The 14,756-nt window shown below is 45.6% G+C and overlaps 1 protein-coding gene across 2 annotated transcripts in view; it reads left to right on the top strand.

The window, feature by feature from the left end:
• BARD1 (BRCA1 associated RING domain 1) overlaps positions 1-11,430 on the top strand; it is a 54,603-nt gene extending 43,173 nt beyond the window's left edge. For both annotated transcript variants that reach the window (XM_083154494.1, XM_083154496.1), the window contains exons 9-11: positions 3,915-4,007; positions 6,114-6,211; positions 7,558-11,430. In XM_083154494.1, coding sequence (XP_083010620.1) covers positions 3,915-4,007; positions 6,114-6,211; positions 7,558-7,893 — 527 coding nt within the window. In that variant the 3' untranslated portion in view covers positions 7,894-11,430. The remainder of the gene's footprint in view (positions 1-3,914; positions 4,008-6,113; positions 6,212-7,557) is intronic.
• The last annotated feature ends 3,326 nt before the right edge of the window (positions 11,431-14,756 follow it).

The raw sequence follows: 14,756 nt of genomic DNA, 5'->3' as shown, positions 1-14,756 counted from the left end.
TTCATCCCCACACCCATACCAAAGCAGGCGCTCCTGCGCACAGCTCTTATGAGAGCGGCTCATTCCCTTTTGGAAAAAGGGGTGGTAGTCCCGGTTCCCAGGGCAGAGTGGAAGAAAGGATTTTACTCCACGCTGTTCCTGGTGCCCAAACCAGACGGGTCTTTCAGACCAATACTAAATTTGAAGTCCTTAAATGTTCACCTTTGGGTAGACCATTTCAAAATGGAGTCTTTGAGAACTGTACTCCTGAGTCTGGACCAGGGAGAATTTCTGGCGTCCATGGATGTCCAGGACGCATATCTGCACGTTCCCATTCACCCGGAACATCAGATGCTGTTGAGATTTGCCATAGGAGACCTGCATTTACAGTTCCGGGCGTTACCCTTTGGCCTAGCAACCGCGCCAAGGGTATTTACAAAAATAATGTCTGTGATGGCGGCAGTGCTGAGGCTCAGGGGAATCACAGTAATACCCTATTTGGACGATCTCCTGTTCAAAGCAGAATCAGCAACACTGCTTCAAAGTCATTTAAAAGAGGCCATCAGTTTTTTGCAGGCTCACGGCTGGATTTTAAACTTACAAAAATCTCAGTTGGTACCATCACAGAGGATCCAGTTCTTGGGAGTCATACTGGATACCCATCTCCATCGGGTATTCCTCCCGGAGATAAAGGCCAGGGACCTGGTCAATCTAGTTCAGGAGATCCTCAGTGCTCCGAGCTTGTCAGTATGGAGGTGCCTCAAACTCCTGGGGAAAATGGTGGCGTCATTCGAAACGCTTCAATTTGCCAGGTTCCACTCTCGAGTATTCCAATGGAACATTTTGTCAGCCTGGTCAGGAAACACTTTGACCATGAAGACGGAGTTGATAGTGCTGTCCGCAGACACTCGGGACTCCTTGAAATGGTGGACAGAGGTAGATTCCCTTCAGTGGGGTCGGTCATTACAGACCTGGGACTGGTTGATAGTAACTACCGATGCCAGTCTCAGGGGCTGGGGGGCAGTAGCCCTGGATCTCAGGCTGCAGGGCCTGTGGACGGCAGAGGAATCAGCGTTGCCAATCAACATCTTGGAGCTGAGAGCTGTCTGGAAAGTGATTTCCTTGGCGGGAGACAGGTTAAGGAACTCCCCCTTGAGGATTCAGACCGACAATGCCACAGCTGTGGCGTATCTGAATCACCAGGGAGGTACACGCAGCAGATTGGCCATGTGGGAGGTGTCCAGAATCTTTCTATGGGCGGAACAGAATGTTCCTGCAGTATCGGCTATATTCATTCCAGGAGTGGAGAATATAGAAGCAGACTTCCTGAGCAGGGAGGAGCTCAAGGAAGGAGAATGGAGCCTACACCCTCAGGTGTTTCACCAGATCACTGCAATGTGGGGAACTCCGGATTTGGACCTAATGGCATCCAGGTTCAACCATCAGGTGCCCAGGTTCTATGCCAGAACGAGAGATCCGCTAGCAGAGGCAGTGGATGCCATGACTACCCATTGGCAGGGAGATCTTCTTTATGCATTCCCTCCTATTCCGATGTTAGCAAGACTGTTAAAGAGGGTACAGGACCAGAAGGTCCCGGTGATCCTTGTGGCCCCAGATTGGCCAAGGAGGTCTTGGTATTCGAGGCTTCAGAGGTTATCAGTGGATTCATGGCGTCTACCTCTGAGACCAGACCTGTTAAGACAAGGCCCATTCAATCATCTGGATTCCGATCGATTGATTTTGACGGCTTGGTTATTGAAACCGCCATTTTGAAAAAGAAAGGATTTTCTGACGCAGTAGTGCAGACTATGATAAAAGCCAGAAAGGCTGTTTCTTCTGCAAATTATTATAGAGTCTGGAAGACTTATATTAGATGGTGTGAGAGGCAAAAAGCTCACACATCTCACTTCAAATTATCAAAAATGTTGGATTTTTTACAAGATGGATTTTCTTCGGGCCTAAGCCTTCAGTCGTTGAAGGTGCAGATTTCGGCCTTGTCCATCTATTTTCAAAAAAGAATTGCCATTTTACCGGAGATTCAAACTTTTTTACAAGGGGTATCCAAACTGAAACCCCCTTACAAGCAACCAGTAGCACCTTGGGACCTGTCACTGGTTTTGGATTGCCTTCAGAAGGCACCTTTTGAGCCTTTGAGGTCGGCTGACTTTAAGTTTCTCACGTGGAAGTTAGTGTTTTTGTTAGCAGTAGCATCTGCTAAGAGGGTGTCTGAGTTGGGAGCCTTGTCATGCAAATCTCCCTTCTTAATCTTTCACGATGACAGGGCTGTTCTGAGAACAGTGCCGCAATTTTTACCGAAGGTAGTCTCTGCCTTCCATTTAAATCAGGAGATAGTTCTACCTGTGTTTCAACCCCCAGAGGGTTCCAAGAAAAGGGACAAGTTGAAGACTTTGGATGTTGTGCGTGCCTTACGCATATATGTGGACAGAGTGAAGAGTGTTAGAAAGACTGACACTTTATTGGTATTGTATGACGTACATAAAATTGGTTGGCCTGCATCTAAGCAGACCATTGCTAGGTGGTTGCGATCTGTGATAGCTTTTGCATACACCAAAGTGGGTAGGCCTGTACCGGCCAGAATTAATGCGCATACCACCAGGTCAGTTGCTACCTCTTGGGCGGTCCGACATGGGGCCACAGCGGAGCAGGTTTGCAGAGCTGCCACTTGGTCATCTGTTCACACATTTGCCAAATTCTATAGGTTCCATGAGTTCGCGTCGGAGGACGCATCATTCGGGCGAGCAGTGCTGAGAGCTGCAGACCTGAGCGTACCCTCCCAAAGGACCGGCTCTGGAACGTCCCAGTGTTGAGCTGTGTCACCAGGACCATTGAAAGAGAAAAAGGGATTTTTGTAAGAACTTACCGTTCGAATCCCTTTCTCTGATATGGTCCTGGTGACACAGCGATCCCTCCCTTACGCTCAGTAAGTATGCCAGAATTTCATGATGTTCATGTTAAAATGGTTAAAAGTTAACAGTTTCTGTTATAAAATGTGCATATAATATGTGCAGGCGTTTGTACTGAGTTAATGTATTCCAGTGGCTTTGAAAGTTGAACTGAAGAGTCCAGGGATGCAGTAGGGGAGGAGCCTACCCTCTAAAGCTTTAGGATAGGTGCCTGGCTCCTTCGGACCCTCCTACATCCCAGTGTTGAGCTGTGTCACCAGGACCATATCAGAGAAAGGGATTCGAACGGTAAGTTCTTACAAAAATCCCTTTTTTGTTCCAACCAGCCGGATCGGACAATTAATCTGTAGACTATTTAAGCACCCTGAGCCTGACGTGGTTGGGAGTGCTATCAATGCTGCTTACGTGAAAGCAGCGGCAATAGTGGTAATGCAGCAGTCTGATATAAGGAGACTCACCCCGCATGCATGTGAGATCTGTGTCGGCATCTTGGGACGCAACATCTGCAACGCCATTGGCTGGCTGCATGATCCTTGTGGTTGTACAAGCCGGTCGACGCATATCCCCCAAAAAGCCAGGAAATCCCATCATCCAACAATCCTAATGTCCCTCCCACAAAACAACAGAGGAATGCTTCAGTTTGGAAAGCAGAGGCCATTGCAGCTCATAAATGTAATCAGCCCCTATCACTGCATATGACTCCGACTCCGTATTTTTTTAGTTTAAAAAGTATGTCAAAAATACAAAGAATATATTAAAAAAATATAAATTCAGCAAATCTCCAGCAGTGTATACTACTGCACCTGTGTATAATGTATAAAGCGCACACACACACACACACACTACCTGTCTAGTGCAAGTACAAAGTATAGAAGCAACTCCGTCCACCCCTGAATAAGACCCACTCAGAGTGAACAAAGAAATACGGTGTTCAAGTGTTCCCTTTTTTTGTTCGATTCTGTGCATCTCTTCTAACCAATCAAAGCTCACGTTGCTTTCCTTATGGTTTAGTGACTCACATCGTAGTTGGGGATGAGCCCTTGCTCCGTACCATGAAGTGTATGATGGGAACGCTGGCTGGCTGCTGGATCCTCCGATGGGCTTGTAAGTACTGTACAATGAGAAACTACCCGTGAATTTAAAGTGCAAGTCTCAGGAGTACGTAACAGAATAAGGTCATGGTCACTGTTTTACCATTCAGAAAACATATGTATACAACCAAAGGAATGGGATCATTCGTCAGACTGCATTTAGGTCTACAGTTATTAGGTCGACCCCACTAGGTCGACTGGCAGGAAGGTCGACCTGACTTAAGGTCGACATGGGCCAAGGTCGACATGACTTAAGGTCGAATTTGCATAAAGGTCGACATGAGGAAGGTCGCCTGGTCATAAGGTCGACATGGGTTTTTCACTGTTTTTTTGTATCTGAATGTCGACATGGACACAGTTGGCAATGAGAATCGGACCCTCGCATCGCTCGCTTCGCTCGCGATGCTTCGGACACGGTGCCTCGCTGCGCTCGGCACACTATTTTATTCTCCCACCACGACCTAAGTGGATGGTAGGGCATGAAATACCGCCTGTCGGCACATGTCTGCTCAAAAAACAGTGAAAAACCCATGTCGACCTTATGACCAGTCGACCTTCCTCATGTCGACCTTTATGCAAATTCGACCTTAAGTCATGTCGACCTTGGCCCATGTCGACCTTAAGTCAGGTCGACCTTCCTGCCAGTCGACCTAGTGGGGTCGACCTAATGACTGTAGACCTAAATGCAGTCTGACGAATGACCGCATCCCCAACCAAATTAGTCACATATATCCGCAGTTACTCTGTTTGTATATTCTATGTATCCACCGGCACTGTGTGACAATTAAATGAGAATTGGGGAAAGTCTACGATTTTCCAATAACAAGTCTGTATTTAAATATTCAAAGAATCTTTATTAGGGAGCGTTAAACATCCATGTAACACACGGGATCACTGGTGCTAGAACCTACCCAGACATTATACTAGTCTATCCTCTAATGCCGGAGAACAAAAGGGAGGCGATCACAGTGCAAGCCGTTCCTCTGATGCCTCCTCTGTCTGCGTGGATCCCAATTATTTCTAGAAAAATTGTAACGGTTGTTGAGAAGGTTCGTACGTACCTCTGAGAGGTTACCAGGGGAACATCATTAACCAGTATATCTCTGCACACTAACTGTAGCCTCCGCTTCTCTAGGTCGGATGCATTCAGTGATGCGTTCTGATCTCTTGTGCGCAGTATCGCTGTAAACTTAAAGTATACTCTCTGTCAGTGCGTTTATATATAGAGGGCGATATCTCTGTATAGAGACTGTTACATGTAACTGTAAACAAAAATAAGAACCGTAAAAAAATATATATTTGCAACCGAGAATGTGAGAATTTGCAGTGGACTGTGAGGTGAAAGCCACCGCCGAGACAGAGGGGGGTAATCAATCTGTGCCCATATTTCCAGACCACCGAAATATCGTCACTCACCTATTCAATGCTGTTCTGCCATTAACAACAGCAATGAAGGCTGTCGGATCCAACTTTTCTTTAAATTGTATCTGTTTTGTCGGAAATTGCTGCTGTCACTCTCCGGTCGGAACATTGAATTCCGACAGTCGAATTCGTGTCAGGTCAGATGAAAACGGCACAGGATTCCCACTGTCTGAATTACGGATTGAATACCTCCCAGAAAGAGAATCCGCCCCTTTCTAGCTTGCGAGAGAATTTCAAATAAATCACGAACAGTCGACCGTTTTTTGCCATCTGCAATTGTGAGTCGGTCTGAGGCTTCCTCTAATCTGCGAATGAGACCGGGTGGAAGTGGTTATTGCTGGCATTGCCTACCCTCCTCATAATCGCCTGGGCATGCTGCGGTTTTCTTCTGGCATACCCAAATAACGTCTGTATCCCACCCAAAAATGACAGCTCCCTATCAATCAGATTGCGAAAGGATTCAGTTTACAATCCACAAGCAATTTCTGTTGTTATTCGCGCACGTGCGATGCGTATGATATGCATGCGTAATCGTTCAAGTTGCAAATTCTCTAATTAACGATGAAATCTGAGTCGGACCCATAGAGGTGTTATGGTACAGTTAATATCACATTTTCCAGCGTCCGGTACAGCATCGCAGAAAAGTGGATTGTACTACGATAAATCTCTGTGTACAATTTCTGTTGTGTTTAATCAGGGGTGAAGGCTTGCCTGGAGTCACATGAGCAAGAAGCAGAAGAGGAGCACGAAGTCCAAGGCGGACCCCACAGAGCTCGCCTCAACAGGGAACAGCTGGTAAACGTTTTTTATTTACAGCCCTTTATACAGATCTCTGGTGCCGGTAACCCTTGCTCAGGGGAGAGGATGTAGCTGTGTAACTTACAGACGTGGCTAAATGACGTATTCATAAGAAATGCCTATAACTTAAACTCCTACCCCTTACCTCCATGTAGGAGAACGGTACCTTAGTCCACCAAGCAGTTTTAGTACATGTCTGATCGGCTGGAATTAAATCACTCACGTACCAGGACAGCTGGACAGAGGTCAGATCAGAGGTTTTACAGGGCATAAATGAGGGTCACATGAGGAGAATAGTTTGTGAGAAGCTATTTTAAGTCAAGGGGGGAATTAATTTGTTTCCTTGCCGGCAGATGGCACCCAACGGAGCTATTCAATTGTTGCTCCGTTCAAATGCGGCCTGCCACTTTCACCTGCATTCCAGCTCACACACCTCAGTGGTGGAGGGCTGAAATGAGCGAAAAAAAGTGGCCCGTTTCACTGCTTAAACTGCACTTTTTGTGTCCCGCCAATCAGTTAAGTCTGGTTTAGTTGTATTACATGGATATTATCTCCACGTGATCTAACATCACTTTAGATGGGATATTAGGGGGTGATAAAAAATTGAATTCCCCACAAGGGATAGTAGTATGTTGAAACAGTTTCATTAAGCAGAAAATGAGCTGAATGTAATGGCGCTTCGAGTCCAGCGGCAGTGCAAGATGTCCGCCGAACTCGGACGTTTTTTTAAACGGGAAATAACTTACAAGGCAAAACCATAGAACTCGTAAGTTAATTCCCCTTTAAAAAACCGTCCCAGTTCGGCGGACATCTCGCACTGCCGCTGGACTCGGGCGCCGTTAAACTCCACCCAACATTTCTATTGCATTAAGTTTGTACAGTGGCTGCCCCCGACTCTGGACAATGGAATATCTCTCTGATCCCTAAATATGGTGCATATTAAGAAATGCTGCACAGTCACAATTCCTTTGCTTTGCCAGAAGCACCATATTTAATCCCAGTCTGGCACATAAATAGCATCCTATTCGCAGCTGTAAACAGCACAGGATACTTATTATGTATAGAAATGTTAGTATCTTAGTCCGGGATACGGTCGTATTGTTGACAGCACTTAGGTCGACACCGTTGGGTCGACATGGTTTAGTCCTGTATCTCACTTCGAGTAGCTACTGGCAGTTTTTCTTTCCGATGTTGATGGTTTTGTCTTTTGGTTTTTCCTTGATCGCCTGTATAATTGACTAATTGCAGAGTGTCATGAAGAAGTTCCCTGACGTTCTTGTCGTCAAATCCCTTAATTAAGTCTCTTCTCTTGTGTAATTTGGCTCCTGTTATGTCTCCCGTAGCTGCCAAGACTGCTGGATGGATGTCATTTCTACTTCCTGGGATCTTTCAGAGAACACAAAAAGGAAGACCTGATTGAGTTGGTAAAAGCTGCGGGGGGTCAAATCCTCATTCGCCAACCGAAACCAGACAGCGATGTGACACAGACTATTAACACTGTCGCTTACCACGCCGACGCGGAGTCCGACCAGAGGTACTGCACGCAGTATATCATCTATGATAAAGCCTCCAAATACACCCCGAGCAAATTGCGCCAAGGAAAGGTCTGGTTTGCCCCCTCCAGCTGGCTCATTGAATGTATCACCTGCTTCCAGCTGCTGCCGGTGCCCCAGGAATAAGGTGGACAGAGGCGCAAGGTGACCATCAAGATACCGGGACTCTTTAGAGAACCCTCGCATGATGATCAGACCGATGCGGGTTCTAGTCTCCTCTGATAGGCCTTTGGCTCTGAGAGTTAGTAGGGTTCTTCTGGATGAACCCGTAAGAGCCTGACCCACTGCTATCGTGGCATACATGGAGCTTGCTGCTTATCCCCCGATCATCTGCAGTCACTGTGCAAGATGTCCATTGGAAAACGCCCCGGGCTTTCCAGCTCCAGTAGTCCGGGCACCCAAGCACCGCATTTTATCCGGTATCCTCACATAATCACGAATGACGTAATTGGCACCATCTGCGAATATTTTAAAATATGTAGTCCGTAATGAATGCACCTTCGCTCTAGCAAGGAGATATGGAAAACATGCACAGGTTCCTTGGAGTTAGGAAATACTGACTTGACCAAAGCCTTTCTGACTCATACCCCTCCTGTCAAATTCATGACACTGTTACTGTGGAGCTACAAACCAGGACAACGTCATCTCCTCCCCTAAGCCTTTAACCAGAATGTCATATCCTATTCTATGCCTTCATCCGGAATGGTCCGCAGTGACATCAGCCGCAAGGAGCCGACCCACGCATTGCCATGGGATCAACATTTCATGTCCTTTTACATAATACCACCCCCACTACTTTATTTTGGGGAATAATGAGAGGACTTGTCAGCATATGTATGATGGACAATAAATATTGGATTGTTGGCTCTACAGGTGCCGGGACTGTTGCAAATGATTAAACTTTTTTTTTAAAGCTGGAGAATATGGTAGCATTATATAAATAGAGGTTAATAATGATTATCTTACAATATTACAAACTCTCTCCCAAAAACGCCTAGTTAAATTGTGTGCGCTTCTTAATTAAAAAATCATAATTATATTAAATTAAAAGAAAAATCTTTTTTAAAGAACGCAGTGCGTCATATAGTAAGTTGATGAGAGGAAAATGTACTTACGGGGCCGTACCTTTTATCATTAATACTGGGAATCCGCTCCATTATCCATGTTACTTAGAACACTACACATTGCCCCGTACACACGGTTCGATGTAGTTTAAGAAAAATCTAAATCAAGCGCATTCGATTTGAACCCATAGCCCTGCCGCATCAAAATCGATAAGAAAAATAGACTGAACAGGCCAGACTATATAGTACAGATGTGTACTATATAGTCTAAATCAGGCATAGGCAACCTGCGGTCCTCCAGCTGTTGTGAAACTATACATCCCAGCATGCCTTGCCAGAGTATTGCTATTAGGAAATGCTAAAACTGTAGCAATGCATGCTGGGATGTGTAGTTTCACAACAGCTGGAGGTCCGCAGGTTGCCTATCGCTGGTCTAAATCGAATGTGTACACGGCTCCATGCGATTCGATAAGGATGAATAGAAAGTACATTGCACCGTGTGTACACTACTTAAGAGTAGATTACAATAACGTTTTGGTTTTGTGCTTTTATAGAGGTTTTCATTTCTGTGTGTTCTCTGTCCCATTTCAGCCATTGTTGCCAACATCTGTGCTTTGCTGACAGAATAAAACAAGTGGGCCTGTCATCTAATACACGCTTACTTATGTCTTGAAAAGATTATTTCTGTATCCGACATCTACAATTACCTTTGTTTTCATCATCCCAACCTGCAGTCTACAGGGTCATCTTTCATTTCAGACTACTAGAATTGCAGCAGAATCCATCTCTCTGCTCCCTCGTGCCTCTGGCGAAAATTGCATTAGTTAATAGTTTATAAGGCAAATAACTGAAGCAGAGCAATATATTATATGGTACTATTAACGTTTACACCACTCGTCCGGCCACTGGGAATGAGATCGAGGCGGCATCCTGCATCTCGCGTTCCCGACCACCCTTCTTTCTCCAATGTATTTTATTTTTTGTCCTTTTTTTTATAAGGGACGTTAAAATCTGAAGGGAAAAAAAGCAACAAGTAAAAATGTATACAAATGTTTTTACATGTGCAAAAAACAATATTTGTCTTATGGTCTTCAGCAATTCGTAATATTAAATTCTCTCTTATCTGTTAAACTACCTTAAATTGTAGAGATGGAGATGATTTTGCTGATACTGTTTTATGCAGGGGGTTCGCCAACTCCAACCCAGAGAGCTTACCAGCGGTTCATGTTTTCCAGACCACAAGCCGGTGCACTGGTGGGGATGCCAATCCTGGGGCATTTTTTTCAATCTCGGGATTGGCCTCCCTATATGGGACCAAGTGCACGCTTCTTTCACCTGCCAATTGGTCGCAGCTCCTGCTATCATCTGCCAATATAATTTCCAATCTGGCGCTGGTGGGGGCACCTGTGACAGGGATCCCTATTACTAGCCGCTGCCAGTAGTAGGGCTGGCCATCGACCATCGATGATTCAAAATCATCGACGGTTCATGGCCGATGTCAAATACTTTTGTCTTCGATGGGGGAGAACCAGATGGTTTCCCTCCATCGATTGAATAGCAAAACAATGTTTTCCTTTTTTTTCCCTTCAAAGTGTCGGGACACGGAGCATAGCTCCGACACCCACGAAGCCCCGCCCCCTGTGTTTTGATTGGCCCACAGGCCAATCAATCAAATACAATGGATGACCATCGATATGTAAAAATATCGATGGTCATCCATTGCCTAGTTAAGCACTATCGATGGCCAGTTGCAGAATTGCCATCAATGGCAACCATCGATGGCAATGGCAACGATAGCCATCCCTAGCCAGTAGCCAAGGGAACACCGGGTAAACTTCCTAAACCGCAATGTTCTAAATGTTGCGTCACTAAACTATGAGCAGGAAATCATGGCAGCATTTTAACTCGCGGCCCAATCTTGTCCCATCTGCGGGGAAAAGAAGATGCAAATTCAGAGCAGCCATTGAGGTTAGATAAGACAATCGAAGCAAAAATATCAAAATACATACAACTCACACGGGCAGTAACATCAAACGTAGAACAGTGCAAGACTATGATTACATTGGCGAAGGAGATAACGTGTTACTGGTTTAAGAGCAGTTCTAGAACTTACCATTTGAAGAACTGAATATAACCAGTACCTTGATGGAAGCTTACAGTATGTTGTGTACACACGGTGCAATTTGCGATATCCCTCCTTCGGATCGATATATACAGCCGCCAAATTGCGCCGTGTGTAACGAAATAGATACAAAGTAATTGCAATACTTCTTGCCTAGACTAACCTCCATATCTATGTAAAAAAATGTCTGCCGGCGCTGATTAATGTTTTATCCCTTGTCATTGAAAACTGTTGTCATCTTGTAAGTTATGGCATTAAGGATAAATTAAGTTCCAAGCAGATTGTCTTCTAAGGCTTTTTTAGCATTATAATTCATTTTCTTAAACATACTCAATCATGATCTTTGGGAACACGTTACATTGACAGACTACGGTGCACACAACTAAAGTGTGATTATCGATGTTGGATGGCTCTCTTGTAACTGTACGATGGATCCCAATTCAATAATAATAATAAAGTTGATACAGTTGACTATTACTCTCTGTTGTGCCTTATTATAGTGAAAACCTAATTGTGCTCTACAGGAACCACCACCGGCATAGATGTAATCTCTACCATGGCAGCGATAAGACTGTGTTCCTATGGTAATGCCATTTCCAAGCTATACATGAGTAGTGCTGCTGTAATTATCGCCAGATGTACAAAGCTAGTTCTCCTAGTCTGCTGTCAAATATACACATTCTAGTTTAAATATAGGAGAAGGGAGGCGGTGCTTAAAATATGCGCCGATACCACTTGCCTGGTGGAGTTGCATCAGATGTGACCAGTCAGATACCCTCTGAGCAAACCCCCCCCTCCTCAGGTGGTGAAAATCGGATGGTGTCCCCTGAGAAAGTAGGCAAGCCTCCTGGATCTGTTCTGCAGCCCTCCATAAAGTAGGTGGTTCAGGGTGGGTGATGATGTGATTTGCACTGAGCACGTCATCATTGACCTCCCTTTACAATGCCTACGATCTAGGGCAACGGGGATGTGATGATGCTATTGGGCATCCACATCCTCGTACCACCCACCCAGGAAGATGCCAAACCTGGCTGTCCACTCCCAGACGGGCCAGCCAGAAAGTATGTAAGTATGGACTATATGAGCACACTGCACTGAATGAAGAGGGGAGGGGCCGAGATCTAGGAATTGGCAAGGTGACCACCTTTCTCCAGGTTCCATGGGGACTGCCCATATTTTTGTGTTTTCTGGGCATTCAAGGAGGGTGGGTAAGTAAGTACAGTATGCTGTGGCTAAGGATCAATTGGAGGATAGCCAAACTACAACCCCGCTGTACGTATTGCCGCTGTTTTGTGACATCTCATGTCTACTTTTGCACATAATACACTGTTATGAGGATTTGTGGGCCAACACACCAGCGACGCCCAAGCTGCCGCTGTAGCATGGCTCTCCTAAACGAGGACCTCCTTCACCAGAACATGCTGAGGGGGGTGTTAAAGTGCAGGGGTGCGCATCATTGACCATATTAAGTGTACACACTAGACGATATTCTGTACATCGCTCAAAAGACCCTTTATGAGCAATATTGTACAGAATATCATTTAGTGCAGGCCTGGCCAATCTGTGGTTCCGCTGTTTTAATATTATGGAATGCTAGAACTGTGGCAAAGCATGCTGGGATGTGTAGTTTCAAACATCTGGAGAGCCACAGGTTGGCCAGGCCTGGTCTAGTGTGTATGCACCCTCTGTCCTCAATGCACCCTAGTGGTCCAGGTTACAAGCAGTCTTGTTTACCAGCTGAATCTGCCACGGTGCGCATATCTAATAAAATCTATTCTCTATATGGTGCCACTCACTGGACTTTCTCACATAATTAAGACAATAAACAGTACACAGCTTTGTTGCAACGTTTCGGGCATTATATCCAGGTCGTTAGGCATCAAATACACAATTACACAAAGCGCATACCTCATTTATAACCGTGCAGTATGCCAACACCAAAATCCGGCCCAGTCTACCCATGGTGCTTTGCAGCGGTTGCCATGGAGACGTTGCATAAAAACAAATGCACCATACATATTAAAAACTATGTTGTATAGGCTTATATTTATAAAAGATATAGATGTTATATAGTAGTATAGTTTATACACTTCTTTATTGAACTGAAAGAAAATGGATTTGGACACATTTGGTTATACCACGTGCACTATTTTTATTCAGTAACAATACTTTAGTAATTAACACACTCAATATACTGCTATACACAGGATTAAACCCATAACCTGTTGCATTCCAGTCAAACACCTCAGCTACAATGCTGATAATTTGTTTTACAAAGTACAAGGTGAGCTTAAAATAGCTAGAGTTGAATAGAGTGTCTGACCGCAATGTCACATGGTCATGGTTTGAATCTCGGGTATGTCACCATCTTGAAATGTAATGAAGGACAGCGTGACTGAATAACAAAGAACTCTCAAGTTAAGGTTTTTTGAATGTTGTATAGGTATTAGCGATGGCAGGGTAAGGAGGAATTGACAAGTGCTGCCAACAGCACCCCCTACCCTCTAGCTTTGTGGGCGATGGCGCACTCTGTCTCACCCTAGATGAGTAATGTAAGACAGAGATGAATGTAATCTGAGCTTTGTTGTTGAAAAATCAAAGCAAATGTTTAAAGAGATAATGGATGAAATGCATACATGCCTAGTTTTATTGTTTGCTCTCTGGGAGAAGTCCGAAGAGGCAGTGGGGGGAGGGGAGGAAACCAGGCTGATGTCACCAAGCCCCACCCCATGGCACACAAACGCCGTGATTGGCAGGTCCATGGAGAGGGAGTGGTTCTTAAATGTCACAAAATGATGCTAGTTATGTAATTTTAGCCCCGCCCCCTCTCCACGGGCCTGTGTATTCCACTATTTGTGACAGCTAGGAAAGGGGTTGCGGGGCTCTGGGGAGCAAGTGGGAGACTTGCCCACCTTTCCGTGGGCCAGGAGGGGAACACAATTTTTGGGAGCTGTGGTAGCTAAACACTAGGGAAGAAACCGAAAATAAACTATAATTCCCAGCAACACAATATTGTACACAGAATATCGTCTAGTGTGTATGGGGCTTAGCACCCTCTGTACTCAATGCACCCTAATGGTCCAGCCCTTGCTGCAGTGAGCTGTGTAGTTTACTTTCAGTTTCATCACTACATTGTGGTGCAGCCCAGGACCAGCGGAGCCAAATTAAGACAGAGGGAATTGGGAGCACAGGGGGTAAGTTACCTCAGCCCACCCCCTGTCAGGCTCCCAAGTGTTTTACCAACCCAGCAGTGCAGCCAGAGGTAAGAAAGGGGGCGGAGCTACAAAGCATTGTACTCCTGTACAGTGTACAGCCTGTGCCAGGCCAGCCAGCAGCATGAGCAGGGGAGGACACCTCCAGCACCAGCCCGAGCCACCTTAAATGGTGAGTTTGACTCATGGCAGAGGCACTGTATGTGTGTGTGCAGCCTAACTCTAACCTCCTGCAGCCTAACTTACTCCTCCCACAGCCTGACCCTAACCTCCCCTAACACAGCCTGACCCTATCTAACCCTAACCTGCACTCCAGCAGCCTAACCCTAACCTCCCCTCATGCAGCCAAACCAAATGTGCATGTCTATAGGTGTGTGATTTTAACCCACCCGTCCTGCAGTCTAACCTCCCCTCCTGCACCCTAACCTTCCTTCCCACAGCCTAATTCTAACCACCCCTAAAGCAGCCTAACCCTTACCTACCCTAACCTCCCTCCCTCAGCCTAACATCCCCTAACCTGCCCTGCAGCAGCCTAACCCTAACTCCCCCTCATGCAGCCTAACCCTAACCTCTCCCGCAGCCTAACCCACC

The sequence above is a fragment of the Crinia signifera genome, chromosome 7, assembly GCF_055691185.1.
Source record: "Crinia signifera chromosome 7, ASM5569118v1, whole genome shotgun sequence".
In the NCBI taxonomy this organism is placed as follows: domain Eukaryota; kingdom Metazoa; phylum Chordata; class Amphibia; order Anura; family Myobatrachidae; genus Crinia; species Crinia signifera.
This window is presented reverse-complemented; position numbering and strand designations above follow the sequence as displayed.